This window comes from Talpa occidentalis, unplaced genomic scaffold (genome assembly GCF_014898055.3).
Source record: "Talpa occidentalis isolate TD23 unplaced genomic scaffold, MPIMG_talOcc4v2.1 talOcc4.8, whole genome shotgun sequence".
In the NCBI taxonomy this organism is placed as follows: domain Eukaryota; kingdom Metazoa; phylum Chordata; class Mammalia; order Eulipotyphla; family Talpidae; genus Talpa; species Talpa occidentalis.
The window spans coordinates 116,684,296-116,702,391 of record NW_023605194.1 but is presented as its reverse complement, the minus strand read 5'-3'; the positions used below and the strand labels follow the sequence as shown (position 1 = coordinate 116,702,391).

At 49.0% G+C, this 18,096-nt stretch overlaps 1 protein-coding gene across 1 annotated transcript in view; it reads left to right on the top strand.

The window, feature by feature from the left end:
- The first annotated feature begins 16,996 nt into the window (after positions 1-16,996).
- The window catches only part of PCDH10 (protocadherin 10), a 39,188-nt gene continuing 38,088 nt past the window's right edge, over positions 16,997-18,096 (top strand). The window contains 1 exon segment of the mRNA XM_037495830.1: positions 16,997-18,094. Within this exon segment, the coding sequence (XP_037351727.1) occupies positions 17,405-18,094 (690 nt within the window). The 5' untranslated portion in view covers positions 16,997-17,404.

Sequence of the window (18,096 nt, the reverse complement as noted above, 5' to 3'; positions counted from 1 at the left end):
ATGTATTTGGTGATTTGTAAATCTATAAAATATAGGGAATTCTTTATAGAAAAAAAAAAAACAGGTTTTGCCACACACCAGAGAAAGGTTATCAGTAAGCTAAATATACATGGAGCATTAAAAAAAAAATGGATTGAATACAATCTGTAATCCTGTGATTTATCAAAGTCTAAAAATAAAATAATCCATATGGAATCATTCTCTTTAAAAAACAATCTTAAAGTCACTAATCAAGAACTTTTCATGTACATTTGTATTTACATAATATAATTTGCATTTGTATTTATGCACATATACATATTTATATTTACAGAACTTGATCAATGTAAATAATTATTTCATTCATGGAAGTTGTTAGTCACTGGGTATAAATGTGGAGCACTGAGCAGGAATGACTCTGAAGTATATTAGAAATGTCTACCTTATGAAAAGGTGGATAAGCAGCAAGATTTAACCTTTCTCTTCGTGATGAATATCATGATCACTGAACTGAATTCACCCAGATTTTTGTTTTTCTGGACCCAAATCTTGTGATATTTCCTGCCTATTCCATCTCTCCTTTGCTCATTGCTGTAGGGCTGTCACCCAGAGAGGACTCAACGGAGGGTCTCCCGGCGCTGTATCTCCTCACCGACTTCCCTCGGGAGCTTTTCTATGCAGACAATGTTTTGGCAAGCACCTAATACAGTGGCCCAAATGCAGAGGCGCTCTTCCAGAGCCTTTGCAATAAGTCAGCAAATAAAGAGATGAAAGTGGTAAGTAAATAAGTAAGCCTAGGTCATGGACAAGCTGGGAAGACAAAATTATGAAGTTTTCACTGGAGAAATCTTCTGAGCAACCAGAGAGCTTTTCGTGATTGCAGATTTTGCAAGCAGAGAAGACAAGACCATCGCTGTCATCAGACCAGTGATGGTGAACATAACCTAGTGAACATAACCTTATGAAGAGGGAGTAGGCAGCAGGTCTACACTCCTGGCAGACAGCACCTTCCAGAAACAGTCCTTCCGCTGAAACTTAGCATGTGAGATCACCTGCTTCTTCAGCACCCCTGGAGCACAAAGCGTATTTGCAAAGGCCAGAGGCGGGCTCCTGGGGCAGTCAAAGAAGACAAGGTTCTTGGCAGACAGTGTCCACATGAAACCTTTTAGTTCATGGCAACTGGCTTTTATTTTATTTTCTATTTCTTTATTTCTATTATAGTTTAGCTATTCCCTATGGAAGACAGATGTCGTTAAGGACAAGAAATTGTTCATAAGTCTCCTGCTAAGAATCGCCATCCTAAACCAAACTGTCACCTCCACAGTCTTAAATGCTACCTGAAACACTGCATCAGGTTTCTGCCCCCAAAAGGCAACTATCAAAAAATGGAAAACTGCTCTCCAGCCATCCTCCTACTTGAAAAGACTTTTTGCCATTAGAATGACAGCACTATTTTAGTGGCTCTCCCACTAATTCAGTGTTTGGGGCAAATTGCCTAGTGGGGAAACATTCAATTTAGTGGCTAATGAGAAATCTACTTGAAAGCAACTCCTGCAGGAAACTTATACCAGAACAGCTAAGTTTGTCTGTTTTCTCTTGCCATCGTAAAACAGCCGTCGCTGCTCACCGATACCCCCTTCAAGTTTCAGATGCAAAACGACTCACAAATTACAGCAGGAAAAACAGCGTCTTAATTCAAAATTAAGAGAATAGGGCCTCCCCTGGTGGCGCAGCGGTTGAGCGCTGGTTTGTGAAGCTGCCCGCAGCCTCTGCAGCGCCGGTTCGATCCCCGGCTGCTCCCCGGCCACTGGAGGATCCCACATGGCGCGCAGACCTCTCCTGCAGCCCGCTGCTCCCCTCAGCAGTGTACCTCTGTCCTTCTGCCTGCTCTGCTCCCTGCTCTGGCTCTGGTGAATTCTCTCACCCTCTCACGCTTCTGACTGTACTCAGTGCTTGTATAAATAAATAAATAAATCTTTAAAAAAAATTAAGAGAACACTTTGACCTGTTATAGTTCTTACTTGTCATTGTACTTTTCTGCTTTTCACTAAGATTATGTAATGCATTTGCTTGTTATTTCTACACACACACACACACACACACACACACACACACACGCTTTAAAGCAAGGACACGAATCTCTTTTTCTCACTGATGCACCCCTAACACCTTCTACACATTTTAGCTGAAAAGGATGCAGCTGTGATGCTTGACTTGGAAGTTCTTTAGGGTGAAATCGTTCAAACAGGAAAATAAAACCTGGCACCCGCTGTATTTCTCCAGCCCAAACCTGAGACTTTGGGTTGGTCTCCTAACAGCTTTACAGTGCTTCCTTTCATTGTTAAAATGCAAATGTCTCCTTGAGTTTCTGTTGGCATACAGCTATTTTAAACTTTCATTGCTTAGGGTTTTCAGACTTCTAAATGCTGGAGAACCACACATATCAAAAAATAAAATAAAATTCACTAGAAGGTACTTATGGAACATTCACGTTTGAGAACGTATCTGATTGACCTTGAAAAAAGGGCAGACCAAAAAAAAAACGCCTGATGAATATAGTTTCGTATTCCTTTAGGTCTGCTTACTTCAAATTAGAATTAATAATGCGTATACATCGGCCTGATGATTCCAGAACAATCTGGCATCATTGAGGGACCTGCTCCCAGCCTGCTCCTGCCAGCGCCAGCCCGCAGGTGTGACTACCCACCTGACCCGCAAGTCTCTGAATCTAGTGCCTTCTGGAATTTCTCCTCTGTATGTTGGGAATTTGAATTAAACAAATGTATTATTTTTTAAATTTTTTTTCTTTTTAGATTAAAAGGGAGAGAGAGTGTGTTATTAAAAAAAAAAAAAAAAGGTCCATATGTAAAACAAAACAGCAGGAAAACTCTGCAGGGCGCCAGAGTTTAGCCTCCCTCCTCTTAGGTTCTCACTTCTTCTCCCCTGTCCTGCCACCACCTAACCCCTCAAGTTTCCCATCCACCTTCTGGAAAACTCTGGCTGCTTCTGTGGAGGTCCCTGAAAGGGATGATGTGGATGGAGGCTCGGATGCCTGAAGCTCTTTCTCCCTGGGAGAAACTCCAGTCTGGTTTTCCATCATCAATTTATCCTGTTTCTCTTCATCAGATAGATTTTATTATCATTTTCATGAATATCACATTCAGAGTGAATATCAGTCAAAAATAATAGCAATTTTGTACTTAACATTCTCAAAGATACATATCACACCTCAGAAGAGTAAATCAAGAAAGTATTGCATTTCTACAACTCAACAATCAAAGCACATTTGCTTGTAACTTAAAACAGAATGAAAAGAGAGAGAAAGAGAAATTCTGCTTCTGGTTTGCTATGGATGCTAAAAATTCTTTCAGCTTTAAAATTCTGATCTTAATATTAAATGCACTGGTCAGCGATTGTTGTACACGTTCTACTATAACTTTATTTAATAACATCAAAATGTTTTCTTGACTAACTTTTGGAAGGAACCTGAGATTGCACATAATGCCCAAGAGCTCTATTATCTGAAGCAATTTATTAGATGCCCTTATATTAACAATGAAAGAGGAGAGATTTGAGGGTTTGAGGTTAGATTGACAATAAGCTTAAATGTAAGATTGTTAAGCAATTGAAATACCTTCTATACATCTGCAATAAAATATGGAATTTAGCTGTGTATACTGCCACCTATAATTCACTGAAATATAATACATTCTTCTCAGATGACAGAAGGAAATTCACAAACATATACCTGAACACAATCAAAATTCATTAGTGACTGTGTTTACATCAGCAATGGGACCCTACTAAAAAGATATTCTTCGATGTCAGGGTCCTTATTTTTTTAGTCCTTTTATTCATGATTATTAAAGCTGAAATAAAACTCTAAGAACAATAACATTTTCTGCCTGTAGATAAGACTTAACAATAACATTTCATCTGTAGATAAGACTTAAGAGCAAAGAAATAAACAGAAAAAAAAAAACAGAAGTTTTTCAAGAGTCTCTAATTTACAAATTGGATCTCAGAGTCCCAAATATATTTTTATTTTAAATATAAAAATATTTCATAAGGTATAAGAATGCCAGCTAAGCCCAAACTACTCACATGAAGGGAGAGGAAGAAGAAAATGTTCTACAAGGCGTTCATCTCAAAATTGCTAATGAAATTTTCCATCTCAGTGTAATTTAATTATGAAATACTTAAAAAGAATCATGATAAAGATAAGTAGAATTAATAAATCATATTTATTTAGGCTGATATCTACTCATTCCTTACCTTTCAGAGATAAACATCTTATGTTTTTTAATTCTAGAAAAACACAAATAGCTAATCTGATAGGAACAAAATATTAACATATAAATGAAGAGAAAATTTTAAAAAAATTGAATTTCAGTAAGAAATAATCACAAAACAAACAGTAGCTTAGTTTTCCAAGCAGAAGAGATTGTCAAGGATCTATAAATGTTAGAAACAGATTTCGGTATTCCAAAAGCCCTCTCTAGCTGGAATCTGGAAACAGGTTCCTATTTGAAAAATCTCCAACTGGAAGAAGCCCCTTAAAAGAATTTCTTCAATCTCAACAATAACAAATAAGTAAAAAGGATTTATGTGTCCTTTAGATGAAGGGCATATTGAAAGGCTGACTATCTTAACTCCCCTCTTTCCAATATCAAAAGGAACTTACTGTGCAGTGCAGGTTTCCCCCACTTTCCAGAAGTACAGCATCCTGTGAAACCTTCCATAGACTGAAATGAAGTAAAGGGAAGACACAATCACCATTCATTTACATGAAGAAATGGCCGCTCCCTGACTGCCTGGGACTATGCACATGTTTCTGTTCACAACCTCTCCCCTCTGCAAAGGAGCAGTAGCCGCTCTCCTGGCTAGACCCACCTGTGTCTAGCCAGGTGCCTCTGTTTTGTTTTTTTTTCTTTTTCCTTTTCTCCTTTTCCTAATAAACCTGTCCTTTTAAAGTGTAAAAAATATACATGTGAAAAATTGTTGAGGGCCTCCCAGGTGGAGCAGTGGGTTGAGCGTAGCGCTGTGAAGTTGTCCTCAGCCTCTGCAGCGTGGGTTTGATTCCCGGCTGGCCAGGAAGATTCTGACATGGCGCAGCAGACCTCTTCTGTCTCCCCGCTGCTCCCCTCAGCAGTGTATTTCGGTCTGTCTGCCTGTTCTGCTCCATGCTCTGCCTCTGGTGAATCCTCTCACCTCCTGCACCTCTGGCCTGTACCCCAGCTCTTGTATAAAAATAAATAAATAAATAAATCTTAAAAAAAAAAAAGATGAGTTTTCCCAGACCCAAACATAACCTGTCAATGCCTGCCAAATAACAAAACCCTAAACACACTCACATAGAGTAAAGCAGGAGTTCTCTGATAAATCCACAGCTGGTATTAACCAGCTCTGGCCAAGACTGGGAGGAGCCTTCCTGGCATCACCCTTTGTCTTAATGGTGGAAATCCTCTTGGGTCTTCTTCTGTTTGGGGAAGACAGGTACCAACGTAAATCTTTCATAAAAGTGAAATGGTATCACTTAAAATTTTGAAAAGTGAGGGATACCTGTAATACATGGGGGTCAAAACTTCCAAGCCTGGATTTCCTCTTCCAGAATCACCTGTGTGGCCACCATCAGCAGCTTCAGGGGAGAGTGGCTTCCTAGAGGACCTTCCAGGAGGTTCACTGGTCTCCATTTGAGTGTCTCACACTGTGGAAGAGAGTCCCATTTCTGGGTTCTTCAGATAATTCTGGTTTCGTTTTGTATTCTGTCTTCATTAGACCTGAATGGCATCATGTTAGCCTGCTTTAGGAACTGTACCTGGTGTGATGTAAATGATCAATATAATAGATCAGTTATCTCAGGTTTTATATTTTTAATTAAACCTCACGATCCATCTAGAAGTCAGCTTCACATTTTGTATAAGAAGAAAAACTAGGGCCTCCTGGTGGCGCAGCGGTTGAGCGCTGGGTTGCGAGGCTGCCTGCGGCCTCTGCAGCGCCTGTTCGATCCCTGGCCACCAGGTGAGGGTCCCACATGGCGCACAGACCTCTCCTGCTGCCCGCTGCCCCCCTCAGCAGTGTATTTCATCAGTCTGCCTGTTCTGTTCCCCACTCTGACTCTGGTGAATTCTCTCACCCTCCCGCGCTTCTGACTATGCCCAGTGCTTGTATAAATAAATAAAATAAATAAATAAAAATAAATCTTTAAAAAAAAAAGAAGAAAAACTAAACTTTTCATATAACATCACTCACTTTGAATGCTCTACCGTGTTTCACTGAGAGGTTTATATTTTTCTTATAGTATAAACACAGTTTTTCTTTCTTCTGTGTGTTGTATGTGCTTTACATTTACACATAAAAACTTTCATCCTGGGCAACTCATCCTGGTTTACCAGCCCAGGAAAAGCCTCACTGATTACTCTTAATCCCACACATATAAAGTAATTTCAAACCTAATTACAGATTATTTCTAAATTCCATAATCTCTAAAGCATAAATAAGGTGGGTCTGTCAGTGATGAAATAAGAAAGCTGGAGAATAAGGAAAGAAAAGAGAAAATATAATAACCAAAAGTCCTTTTTGGAAGCAAGCTTTGTCCATTTCTGGACATTGAAGACCAGAGAAGCCAGATGAAGCCATATGTGAATGGGGTCATTTCTGGCTTAACATTCAGGTCATTTTTTAAAAATATAATCTACTAGCAGAGGACCCCTTGCTTGTCCTCATGCCCAATGAAGGTCTGAGACATTTCACAATTACTAGTCAATGTCCTTGCTCTACGCATATAGATAAGGTCAACATAGTGTATAAGAAATAAGATTAAAAATTAGAAAATAAAATGGCGTAAGACGATCTATCCCTTCTGAGTAGCAGCAGTAGCTTGGACACACACTCATTGGAATTTAATGAGTTGTAAACCAGCGATAAAGTGTTTTTAACACACTCTTAGCACTGGGTACTGGACTTTCCATCCTAGGTAAGTTTCCTTTGCAATAACCCATTGTTCTCACATACAGATTACTGCAAACACGACTTGTGGAATTGAGTATAACATCTTAAAAATATCTTTTGAGATGAATAATAGAAAGTTTAAAGGTTGAGCCTCCACTTCCTTAGTCAGCAAATGGCTACTAAGTGCTGGTCAGCGATGGCAGCCAGCAAACGCATCAAGGAAGGCCTTCCCCGCGCCTGCTGCGCTTCTTGCGCTCGAGCGAGGCTCCCCTCTCCAGGAGACAAAGGGGTTCTTGTGAAACCCTTGGTTAGGTAGTTTGACCAGACAAAGTTAAAATCGTGTGTGGAGAAAATCAGCAATCAGCGCTTTCCTATAGTAACAGCAGTAGGCGCGGCCCTCAAGCTCGTGTGCCAACGGGTGTGCCATCACAGGAGGCCTCCTCAGAGCCTGGTAGGCCGCGGCCGCGCCGAGGCAGGCTCGGGAGAGCAAGCAGAACCAGGACCAACCATCTCCGCAGACCTTGGCTTGGGCCAGGTTCTCGCGGGGGGCGTGGGGAGGAATAAATCAAGTCCTACTACATGGACGTTGGCTGCTTCACAGATGTAAGGAACTCAGTCCACAGTCCGACTAGGGGCGCATGATTTGAAACAGTCATGTGCTGGGGTTTTTTGTTTGTTTGTTTTTTATTTAAATATTTTATTTTATATAATTCTTACATCTTTTTTCATCTTTGCACAATGTATGCATTTTCATTTTGGTTATATTCCCCATACAATTGCACCCCCCCTTATTTTGACTCTAGTCCTTCCTCCCCTGCCCCAGTGTATCTCTGGTTTATAGTTGCTTGTTGATTTTGATTTTTGCTTTGTATTGATTAGTCTTTTTCCTGGTCCCTTATTTAGGTTTTCTAGATTTCTGCTATGAGTGAGACCATCCGATATTTTTCTTTTTCTTTCTGACTTATTTCGCTGAGCATGATCCCTTCTAGCTCCATCTATGTTGCTGCTACTAAACATAGAGCTTCCATAAGATCCAGCAATTCCACTCCTAGGTCTTTACCCAAAGGACACAGAAACATTAATTCCAAAGGGCACCTGCACCCCTATGTTTATAGCAGCACTGTTTACAATAGCTAAGCTATGGAAACAACCCAAATGCCCAAAAATAGATGACTGGATCAAGAAGATGGGGTACATATACACCATGGAATATTACTCAGCAATCAAAAAAGCAATGTGCTGTTTTTATGATCTCCATAGAAAAGCTTTTTGCCATCATGTGTGTCTCCCGCTGCGCTCGGTCACCAGGTGAGATCCTACAGCACAAGTGCCCATGGCCCCGTCCTTGCTTCATTATTCCTGCCTAGTCTTGGCCCTCCACGCTGTCAGCCCTGACAGTCCTTACACCTTTGAACAAGGCTTTCCTATGGTTTAAGGAAGCTCCTTAAACCTTTTTATGCCTATCCTTCATCACCTTGAATAGGAATCCTCGAGACACAGGTGCACGGTGACGCCGACCTTCCACTCTGTCGGCCTCCAGCCCCTCAAGAGGGACAGCACACTCCAAACAACAGCACTAGGCAGAAAATGCCAGGGGCGATGGCTGCAGAGCAAGCCAAACGCAACAAAGGTCTGAGGCTCGGAATGGGTCATCCTAACGCGCACTGCTTGAAGCAACTGATTTGCACCAACTTCTTGGACATTTTGCCCATTTCAGTGCTCATCAGCAAGAATGGTAAGTATTCATACTTTACACCAAGGAGTTGGAAGGGAAATAAGTGAATCTATCAAATAAGAGTCTTTAACTCTTAAAATATGATAAATATACAAATGAGAAACACAGTATTTTACAATGAAAAAGCCATGCTGTTATTGAATTTTGAAAAACGATCCGTAGATCCATCTGAGCATGGAAACTTATGGAAAATTTAAATTTAACTGGCAAAAACAAACAGAAGTGTGAAAACAATTTGATTATAAGAAAAGCTCATCACTGATTGTATGTTTTGAAGCTTCATCAAAATTGAGGTTCGTCTTCTTCATTGATTATTTGTATCTAGTCTTCAATATTATGAAATATTATTTTTTTTTTGCAAAACAGGCACAATGTAAAGTGGTTTTGCAACTCACAGTAGTTTGTATTTCATAAAGGAAATAAAACCACCCAGGAGCCTCCCTAGTGGCCCAGGAGGTTGAGCACAGCACTGTGAAGCTATCCGCAGCCTCTGCAGCGCGGGTTTGATCCCCTGCAGGCCAGGGAAATGCCCACATGGCATGGTAGACTCCCCTGTCTCCCCGCTGCTCCCCTCAGCAGTGTATTTCAGTCAGTCTGCCTGTTCTGTTCCCCGTTCTGTCTCTGGAGGATCCTCTCACCCTCCCACACCTCTGGCCTGTACCCGGGTTCTTGTATAAATAAATAAATCTTAAAATAAAATAAATAAATAAATAAATAAATAAATAAATAAATAAAATAAAACCATCCAAAAAACAAACACCAACTAACCTTGACCAGTACCTTATTTATGAACAACCTCTCCCAAACCATCTGGCTATAATAATAATGTCTACTGGGCTTCCCTGGTGGCGTAGGGGTTAAGTCTCAGTGCTATCAAGTTATCAGCAGCCACTGCGGCCTGAGTTCAATCCCAAGTCAGGTTGCTGACCCACGTGACCCACCAGACCTCTCCTGTCTCCCGGCTGCTCCCTTCAGCAGTGTATTTCAGTGGATCCGCCTGTTCTGCTCCCCATTCTGTCTCTGGTGAATTCTCTCGCTTCCCCCTCCCTGCCCCTCTGGCCTACACCCCAGCTCTTGTATTCATAAATAAATAAAAGTAAATCTTAAGAAGAAGAAGAAGAATGTCTTCTGAGAGTCAGCAATGGTTTGGGAGTTTCACAAATACACATTGTCCATGACTCAACAGGCCTGTGTGTGATCCTGTTTTAACAGATGTCAGAACATTTCACACACTTTGAGAGTTTCAAGGAAGTTAAGTAATTGGGCCAAGTTCAAATATTTGGAGAAGCAGGGATTTGAGTCCAATTTGGTTAAGTTCCCAAGTTTGTGTTCTTCATGATTTACCTGTCATCGCTGCCCCGTGCAGTTCCTTGAGAAATGAGTAAACTCCAGCACCAACACTGCACATGCCAGAAACTACTGGGTACACGTCTACCAGACCTATATTTTTTCTGTGTGCTCATTACCAAAGTAACAATCCATATTTTATTAACAGTATGTAAATAAGATTCCACAATCTTCCTTTATTTCTCTTCCTATTTAAAATTATTTTTTAAATGATTCCCTTCCATTTTCTGCTGGCAGGAGATTGTGAAATAAAGTTAGCTGTTTGGTTTTCAGAATTTCCTCACTGAAACAACCTTTTTCTGAGTTACAATGAAGAAGTGACTAGAGTTGAGGTTTTGCTTAAGGAAACCATTGGCGTTTTAAATTAAAGTCTGATGCAGAAATAAATACAAAATGTGCATGGATGTTTACATTTCTTTAAAGGGGTCACTTTTTGTGCTCCTCGGGGCTCTGAACCTCTGATGGATTGGGTGATGCTGCCAGTACCACTGATCACCATGGTGTTTCCAGAGAAGCACAGGTGATTTCTGTTTGGACAGGTTTGTTTTGTTAATTTCCACTTCCGTTTTCAATCATTTAAATCTATGATCCCCAAGTTAGTCATTTTCTTACCAGAATGAGGTGACTGCTCATTCATTTGTAAGAAAACATATTCAAGCTCTGGTTTCCTGACAAAACATCTCACACACACACGCAAACACCCACAGTTATATTTATGAATCCTTCCATGGAGCAACTCAAAGATAGACTCACTGTTTGACTAGAGAAAAAAAAAAAAAAACAGTCCTTCTGTCAGTCCAAAATCTGGATGAAACGCATCTCTAAATTAATTCACCTTTTTTTTTTTTTTTAACCGCCTAAGTAAATGCAACTCAAATAGACCAGAAGAACTTCATGGTGAAATAAAATGAGCCTCAACATGAGCATTAAGGGACCCGGATTGGAACTTTGTATGAACTTAGTGAGTTCCTGAAATTCTGAGCATCCCCAGGATACATCTCTAATGTTGGGATGATGGTACCTACAGCATTCTGTAAGAATGCTCGGTGCACGCTGCCTGATAAAAAACAGGCAGACACACCAAAAACGAATACATAAAATAAGCAACTGTAATAAATAAGTCACTTTACATATAGCACTGCCAAGTCTATTTAAACAAGATATCATGTAAATCGGGTTTCTTATGGAGTGATGCTACTAGACTGTCAAACTGTGAGTTTTCTTTTTTTGTTCATATTGAAGCATATATTTTACTATTTATCCTGATTCACTGCTGTAATTCTAATGTAATTCTAATTACTAATGGAATTCTCAAGCTGTGTTTGATATTCCTTCCATGGCGTTTGTCTCCAATAAAATTCTCAAACTCTTTAGAAAATAACTCCGTGACTTATAACCCTAATCATAATTTGGGAAACCACATCCTGTGTTTATAAAATCAAGGGGCGTCCCCTTAAGAAAACATTTATACTTGCCAGACAAGTACCAGTTTATGCTGAATGGATTAACTCACTGTCAAATAAGAAGCTACCCCACTGGGGCAGAAAACAAGAATTCTAGGCCCCTTTTCTCCTACCCATATCAACTTAATCAAAGCTTGCAATTAATTTTTGAAATTGTTCTCTATCGACCTCAAGTTGAAAGCTTCATTTCTACCTCTGAGCTCCATCAGTAAAACCCACACATCATCCCTGCCTGCAAAGCAGCTGGCTTTTTAAATGTGATGTCTTGTAGTTCTTATTTACAATCCTAATCACATCATTGATTTCAGTAATCTTTCAGTAAGAGTGATTATTAATGCTGTCAAAAGCAGAAGCTGGGATTCAATTTCTTTTTCTTTTTTTTTTATAAACCTGGATAATTAAGATTAAGCCTAATAATTGGGCTCTGGAGGCCTCTGAGTAATTAGAAGTTTCCATATGGTTGAGTACCTGTTAAAGACACTGCCTTCACTTAAACTTCCAAATGCCCCCAAATACTTACATACAAGCCACAAATGGTTAAGTAAAATGCTGTGAGCCCTCATCATCACATGAAGGTACCAGGATTTAAAAACATCCGAACCAAAAAATCCAGCACCATCTAAAATTTTAATTTGACTTGTTTTATATTTGTAATTTAAGACCATCTTAATATCTGTTTTGTCTACTAAGGCCAAAACAACAAAGACACCTGACCTCTTTACTAACTCAGGTGTGTCTTTAACACACTAAGCAACTAAACGATGTTCTAAAAAAAAAATAGGATAAACAGACACGAAGAGGATGAGACATTTTGGAGAAAATAGGTTTTTCACTGCGTATTCAAAGCGATGGGAGAAAAGGGGAAGATGAGGTAATGCATTCTGATTTTCAAACACAGAGGTCATGATGTAATTAAGTTGGTCATTGCAGAATGGATCTATTTATTTGCATCCCGAAAGAAAGTATGCAATAAAATAAAGTTTCCGAAGGACCACAAGTGTGTCACTGCAGAACATCAGGTGTGGGGGCTGACCAGGTTGCAAGTTCAATGTTCCTCACGCTCCCCCACCTCATACTCAAAAAAATATATACCTATCTGGAACCAGTGTCTAGCACTGATGCCTGATTTAAAAATATTCCTGGGCCTCTTATGGATCAATATGTCTTAGGGACGGGATGAGAGTAAAGCATCTGGACTGAAACAGTATTATTAGAAAATGATATCGTGAGCATTAGGATGTATAATTCATGTTGCTTTCATTTGCTCAGACCATTGTAGAAATCCATAAATCATTTTCTTGTTCATGTATTGCTTAAGTGCAATTTGTCATTTTGCATTAGAGGGCTGCTCCAGCTCCTCGGTGCTTTTAATTCACTGTTTAGAGTTTAACAAAATGCTGGCCCTGTTAGATAACTAAAAAGACACTGAAACGGTAAACCACCCAGATCGAGCAGGTTAAACAAAATGGAAGAGGACATTTCTCCTTCAGCATCAGGAGAATGGTGCTTAATGGAACGTTTAGCATCCTCAGCCACCAGACAGGGGTGCTGTCTGCCTGGCTTCCAGGCTGGCACCCAGCGTCGAAAGGGTTACTGCGAACAGAGGTACCACCTGCTATAAATCTCTGGCAGAAACTCCAGTCAACATTCCTTACTGTGGATGCACGAAAACTAACCCACTGGCCATGGCCTTGGCTGCCAGGCCTCGCCTTCCCACCTCTCAGCTAGGTCGCCCAGCTCCAGAAGAGCCTATTTCGTGGCCACCCAGGGGCATCACCCAGGGGCACCGGCGCCCAGCAGGCCTTTAGCTCGCCCCGCTCCCTGGGAACGTGCCAAGCACCGCTCGTTCAAGCCTGGCCTTTGGAAAGACTCCTTATCGACAATTTTAATTTTTTTCTGCCATTTCCTTTTTTAAAAAAGGTCTCCTCTTCTCAGAGCTCTGGGCACACTGCAATAAGAAGAGGATTGAGAAACAAATTGCTTTCAAGTCAAGTTAAATCACTGCAAACACTCGACTGTCCCAGCGCTAGTTAACAAACTTGTTTCCCTCTGTCTTTTGCAGACCAGGGGGGGATGCAAGGAACCCAGACCCCAGTTTCAAAGTTAGGGACCACAGGTGTAAATGCAAGTGGGAGAGCCTCGGCCTCCACCCTCGCCCACGCCCGCTGCTCGAGGCCAACCTGCCCCGCCCGGGCGCAGCTCCGGGGCCAGCCAGGACCTTCTCGAAAATTAATTTTGAAAACCCGCCCTCCGCTGACAGCCGCTTCCCCGCTGCCCAGGAGCAGCTTGCTGTGGCCAAGATGGTTGGCGCTGCTGGAAGGGCCCGGGGCTGCGGGGAGGTCCCGGCGGCAGGGATCGCGCCTCTCTCTCCCCGCTCCGGTGCTGGGGGGCGAGGGGTGGAGGGACCAGGATCTCTCCATATTCTGCGCTTCAAAGGCGTCCCCAGCCCCCCTCGGTCGGTGCTATTTATGCAATCGCGGCCTCGCAAAACCCTCAGCCCACCGAGGGGCGCCTGCAAAGCAAAAGGCAAAGGGGGGAGGGCATCTGTCGGGTCGCCCCACGAGGGAGAAAACAAAGCGCTTATTCTGAGAGGCATTTTTTAAAGGCAAATATACAGGATTTCGTTGTAGGGGTGAGGGGCGGGGTTCAGGGCTCCGGGCCAAGGGGGCAGCGCGGGCGACGGTGCCAGGGTCGGGCTCAGGCTGGGAGCCGCGCGCCCTCGCCGCCGGCCTGGGCTGCAGCTGCCGAGCGCAGGGCGGACCGCCGGGCGCGCGCTGGTTCTTCGGGGACCCCTGTCGGGCCGGGCGCCGCGGGGACCGGGAGTCGGAGCGGCGAGACCTCGGGAAGCCTCGGCCAGGCTGCGCCCTCTCCGGCTCAGGCCTCCGAGACCCAAGAAATCCTGCAGAGCCCCCCACAGGCGAGCCCTCGGAAGCCGCGCGCCAAGCACAGCGCCCGGGCTCGCCCTGCGCCCCTTCCGCCGCTAGGGGACGCCTGCACCCCACGTTTGCCGAGCGGGTCCCGGCGCCGGCTCCGCGGCTGGCAGGGGGCGGCCGCGCCGGCGATCCGGGGGAGGGAGCGGTCCCGGCGGCGAGGGCGCCGCTCTCGCCACGGCCGCGTCTCCACCTCCGGGCGCCCTCGGGTTCGCGGCGCGCACCCCAAACCTGCTGGAACTTCACCTGCACGTCCAGAGCGCCGGCCGCTCCCCCGCGTGCCCGGATCTGCACTGTCACCCGCCGCCGGCCGGCACGCGCGCACACGCGCACACGCGCGCACACGCGCCCCCACGCGCGCCCCGGGAGCGTTAGGCACCACCGGCGCGCTCGGAAGACCCCGGGGTCCTGGCGCGGCGGCCGGAGCGCGGGACCCTTCCCTCCCGGTCCGCAGACCTGGGGAAAAGCGGGGGGCTGGGGGGCGGGGGAAGTGGGGGGGCGACGTCGGATTAGTATTCAGGGGCGCCGTGGCGCCCTCTCCACCGAGCCACAGGTCCGCTCAGCCGCCGCCGGCGCCAGCGTCCCCTCCACTGCGGCGCCGGGTCTGCAGCAGCTCGGGGGGCGCCCCCGCCCCGACCCCCGGCATCCCCGCCGCCGCCCGCGCACAGCCGGACCCGCTCGGGGATGGAGCCGGGCCGGGGGGGCGCCCTCCTGGGGCGGGCGGGGGCGCGTCTTCCCCGTGCCCGGAGACACTGGCCCTCCGGGTTCCCACCCGAGGCGACGGCCGCGAGCCTCGCCTCTCCGCGCCCGCGGGCGGGGGCGCGCGACTCCGGGGTCCGCCAGCTCCCGGCGGCCGCGAGGGCTCCCCTCCCCCGCGCGGGGCCAGGAGGCCGGGCAGGGGCGGCTCCGTGGACAGCTCAGCCCCCGCCGCCCGGCTCCCCAACGGGGACCCGCGCGTCGCCCGGCCGCGCCAGGGCTCGTGCCCCCCACCCTGGCCTGGAAGAGTTGGCGCCGGCTTTAACTTCTCGCCGGCCTGGCGCGCGAGGCCGCTCGCCCCCCGCGCCCCGGGAGGGGCCCCTCGCCCCTCGCCCCTCGCCGGCGGGGTTCGGGGGAGCAGGGCGCCGGGCCGGAGCACGGAGGCGAGCGAGCGCCGTGCACGTGCAGGCGCGGCCGCAGACACCCGCAGCGGCACCCTCGGCCCCGCGTGGGCACGGCCGCCCCCCGCACCCCGCCCCCCGCCCCAACCCGTGGCCGCTGCGCGCCCCCCGCCGCGGGCGGGCCCCGGGCTGGGCCGGCGCCGGGGTCTGGCCTGGGGGGCGCGGGGGCCGCGGGGGCTCAAATTGTCAGAAGACGCAGAAAATCGCCCGCGCGCGCCGCCGCAGCGCAGCCCTCGGCCGGGGAGGCGCGGGGCTCCCGCCGGCGCCTGGCAGCGCCCGGAGGTGCCGATGCCGCGGCCCCGGAGCCGGGCGCGGGGCCGGCGAGCCCCGAGGCGGGCGCGCGGGCGCAACTCCACGGGCACTGGCCAAAGCGCTCCGCGGCGTGGGGTCCCCGGCGAATCCAGCCCTGGGGGGCGGATCTCCGTCCACAGGAAAGGCCGGCCCGAGAGGGGGCACGTCTCCAGCATCCCCCGCTCCTCCCGACGCCCCCGGCCTGCACGGCTCCGCCGGCCCCCCCTCCCCACGCCCCGCGGCGCCCAGCTCTCCCCACGAGCGCCGCCCTGCCCGGCCCGCCGGGGCCCGCGCCGGGAAGCCTCCCCGCGGCGCGCGCGAGTTGCCAACACCTCTCCAACTTTTCCCGGCGCTCGGCGAGGCGGCCGCGGTCGGCACCGCGGAAAATACCTGCAAGGGAAAAGAATGTGGGCGTCACTGGAAACCCCGCTCCCGGGAGAGCGGCGCGCGCGAGCGTGTTTGCGCCCGGCCGATGCCAGCGGGGAAGCCCCGGCGCCCGGGTGCCCTGCGGCTGGGGACCGGGAACTTTCCGCCCGAGTCCCCAGCCGGCGCCGCGGGCGCGCCGGGCTGTCCCCGCGCTCACACTCGCCTCCCCGGCCGCCCGCCCGCGCCCGCCCCGCCCGCGCGCGTGACGCGCCTGCCTGGCAGCCCCGCGCGCCTATGAGCCGCGGCCCGGCGGGCGGGGCCGCGCGCCCACTGGCTGGCAGGACCCGGGCGCTGCGCAAAAACAGAGCCGCCGCGCGCTCGGAGCTCAGAACCGCCAGCCGAGACCGCCGGCGCCGGGGCCGAGGCCGAGGCGCGCAGGCCGGGGGCAGCGGCAGAGGCAGAGGCGGGCCGGAGAGGCGGAGGCCGAGGCGGGCGGCCGCGGGGAAGGCGCCGCTCCGCGCGCCCGGGGGCAGCGGCGGGGCCGATGGACACGGCGCGAGACGCGGCCGCGGGAGCCCGAGAGCCGCGCTAGCGCGCGGGGGGGACATGCCAGCGCGCCCAGCCTTCCGGAGCCATGAAGGGAATCAAAGTTTGCTGCTGCAGAGCCGCCCTGCGCCGCTCCGGCCGCCGGCCCGCGCGCCCCTGAGCCCCCGCGCGCCCGCCCGCCGCCCGCGCTAGCGGCATGCCCGGCGGTGCCCGGGCCTCGGCGCTCGCTCCGCACCCCCCTCCTCCGCCCGGCGGCAGGCAGACGGCCCGAGGACAGGCTCGGAAGCCCGAAATTTCCTCCCTGGGATTTGCCAGCGCCGCGCTGCGCCAAGACCGCCGGGATAAAGGACGCCGCCGCCTGTCTTATTAGCTTATTAATTGGTCAGCGCGAAGCTCGCGGGCGAGGAGAGGGTACGCCTGTCACCCTTCCTGCGCTAGGATTGAAAAATGAGGCTGGATTGGGGGAAGCCCTGAAAGGAGGCGACAGGAACGAGATTTTTCTAAGGACAGCGAGCCGCGGGGGCCCCCACATCGCGCACTTTTATTTGTCATTTTTAATTTTTTATTTTTCCCGTGGCGGTGGGGGAGGCGAGCGGGTGGCTGGCGGGCTGCGGGAAGCTGCTTCCTTTCCCGTTGGAGATGATTGTGCTATTCTTCTTTGCCTGGCTCTGGATGGTGGAGGGAGTCTTTTCCCAGCTTCGCTACACGGTGCAGGAGGAGCAGGAACATGGCACTTTCGTGGGGAATATCGCTGAAGATCTGGGCTTGGACATTACAAAACTTTCGGCTCGCCGCTTCCAAACGGTGCCCAATTCGCGGACCCCTTACCTGGACCTCAACCTGGAGACCGGGGTGCTGTACGTGAACCAGAAGATCGACCGCGAGCAGATCTGCAAGCAGAGCCCCTCCTGCGTCCTGCACCTGGAGGTCTTCCTGGAGAACCCCCTGGAGCTGTTCCGGGTGGAGATCGAGGTGCTGGACATCAACGACAACCCCCCCGCGTTCCCGGAGCCGGACCTGACGGTGGAGATCTCGGAGAGCGCCACGCCGGGCACCCGCTTCCCGCTGGAGAGCGCCTTCGACCCGGACGTGGGCACCAACTCCCTGCGCGACTACGAGATCACCCCCAACAGCTACTTCTCGCTGGACGTGCAGACCCAGGGCGATGGCAACCGCTTCGCCGAGCTGGTGCTGGAGAAGCCGCTGGACCGCGAGCAGCAGGCGGTGCACCGCTACGTGCTGACCGCGGTGGACGGGGGCGGCGCGGGGGGGCCCGGCGGCGAGGGCGCGGGCGGGGGGCTGCCCCCGCGCAGCAGCAGCAGCAGCAGCAG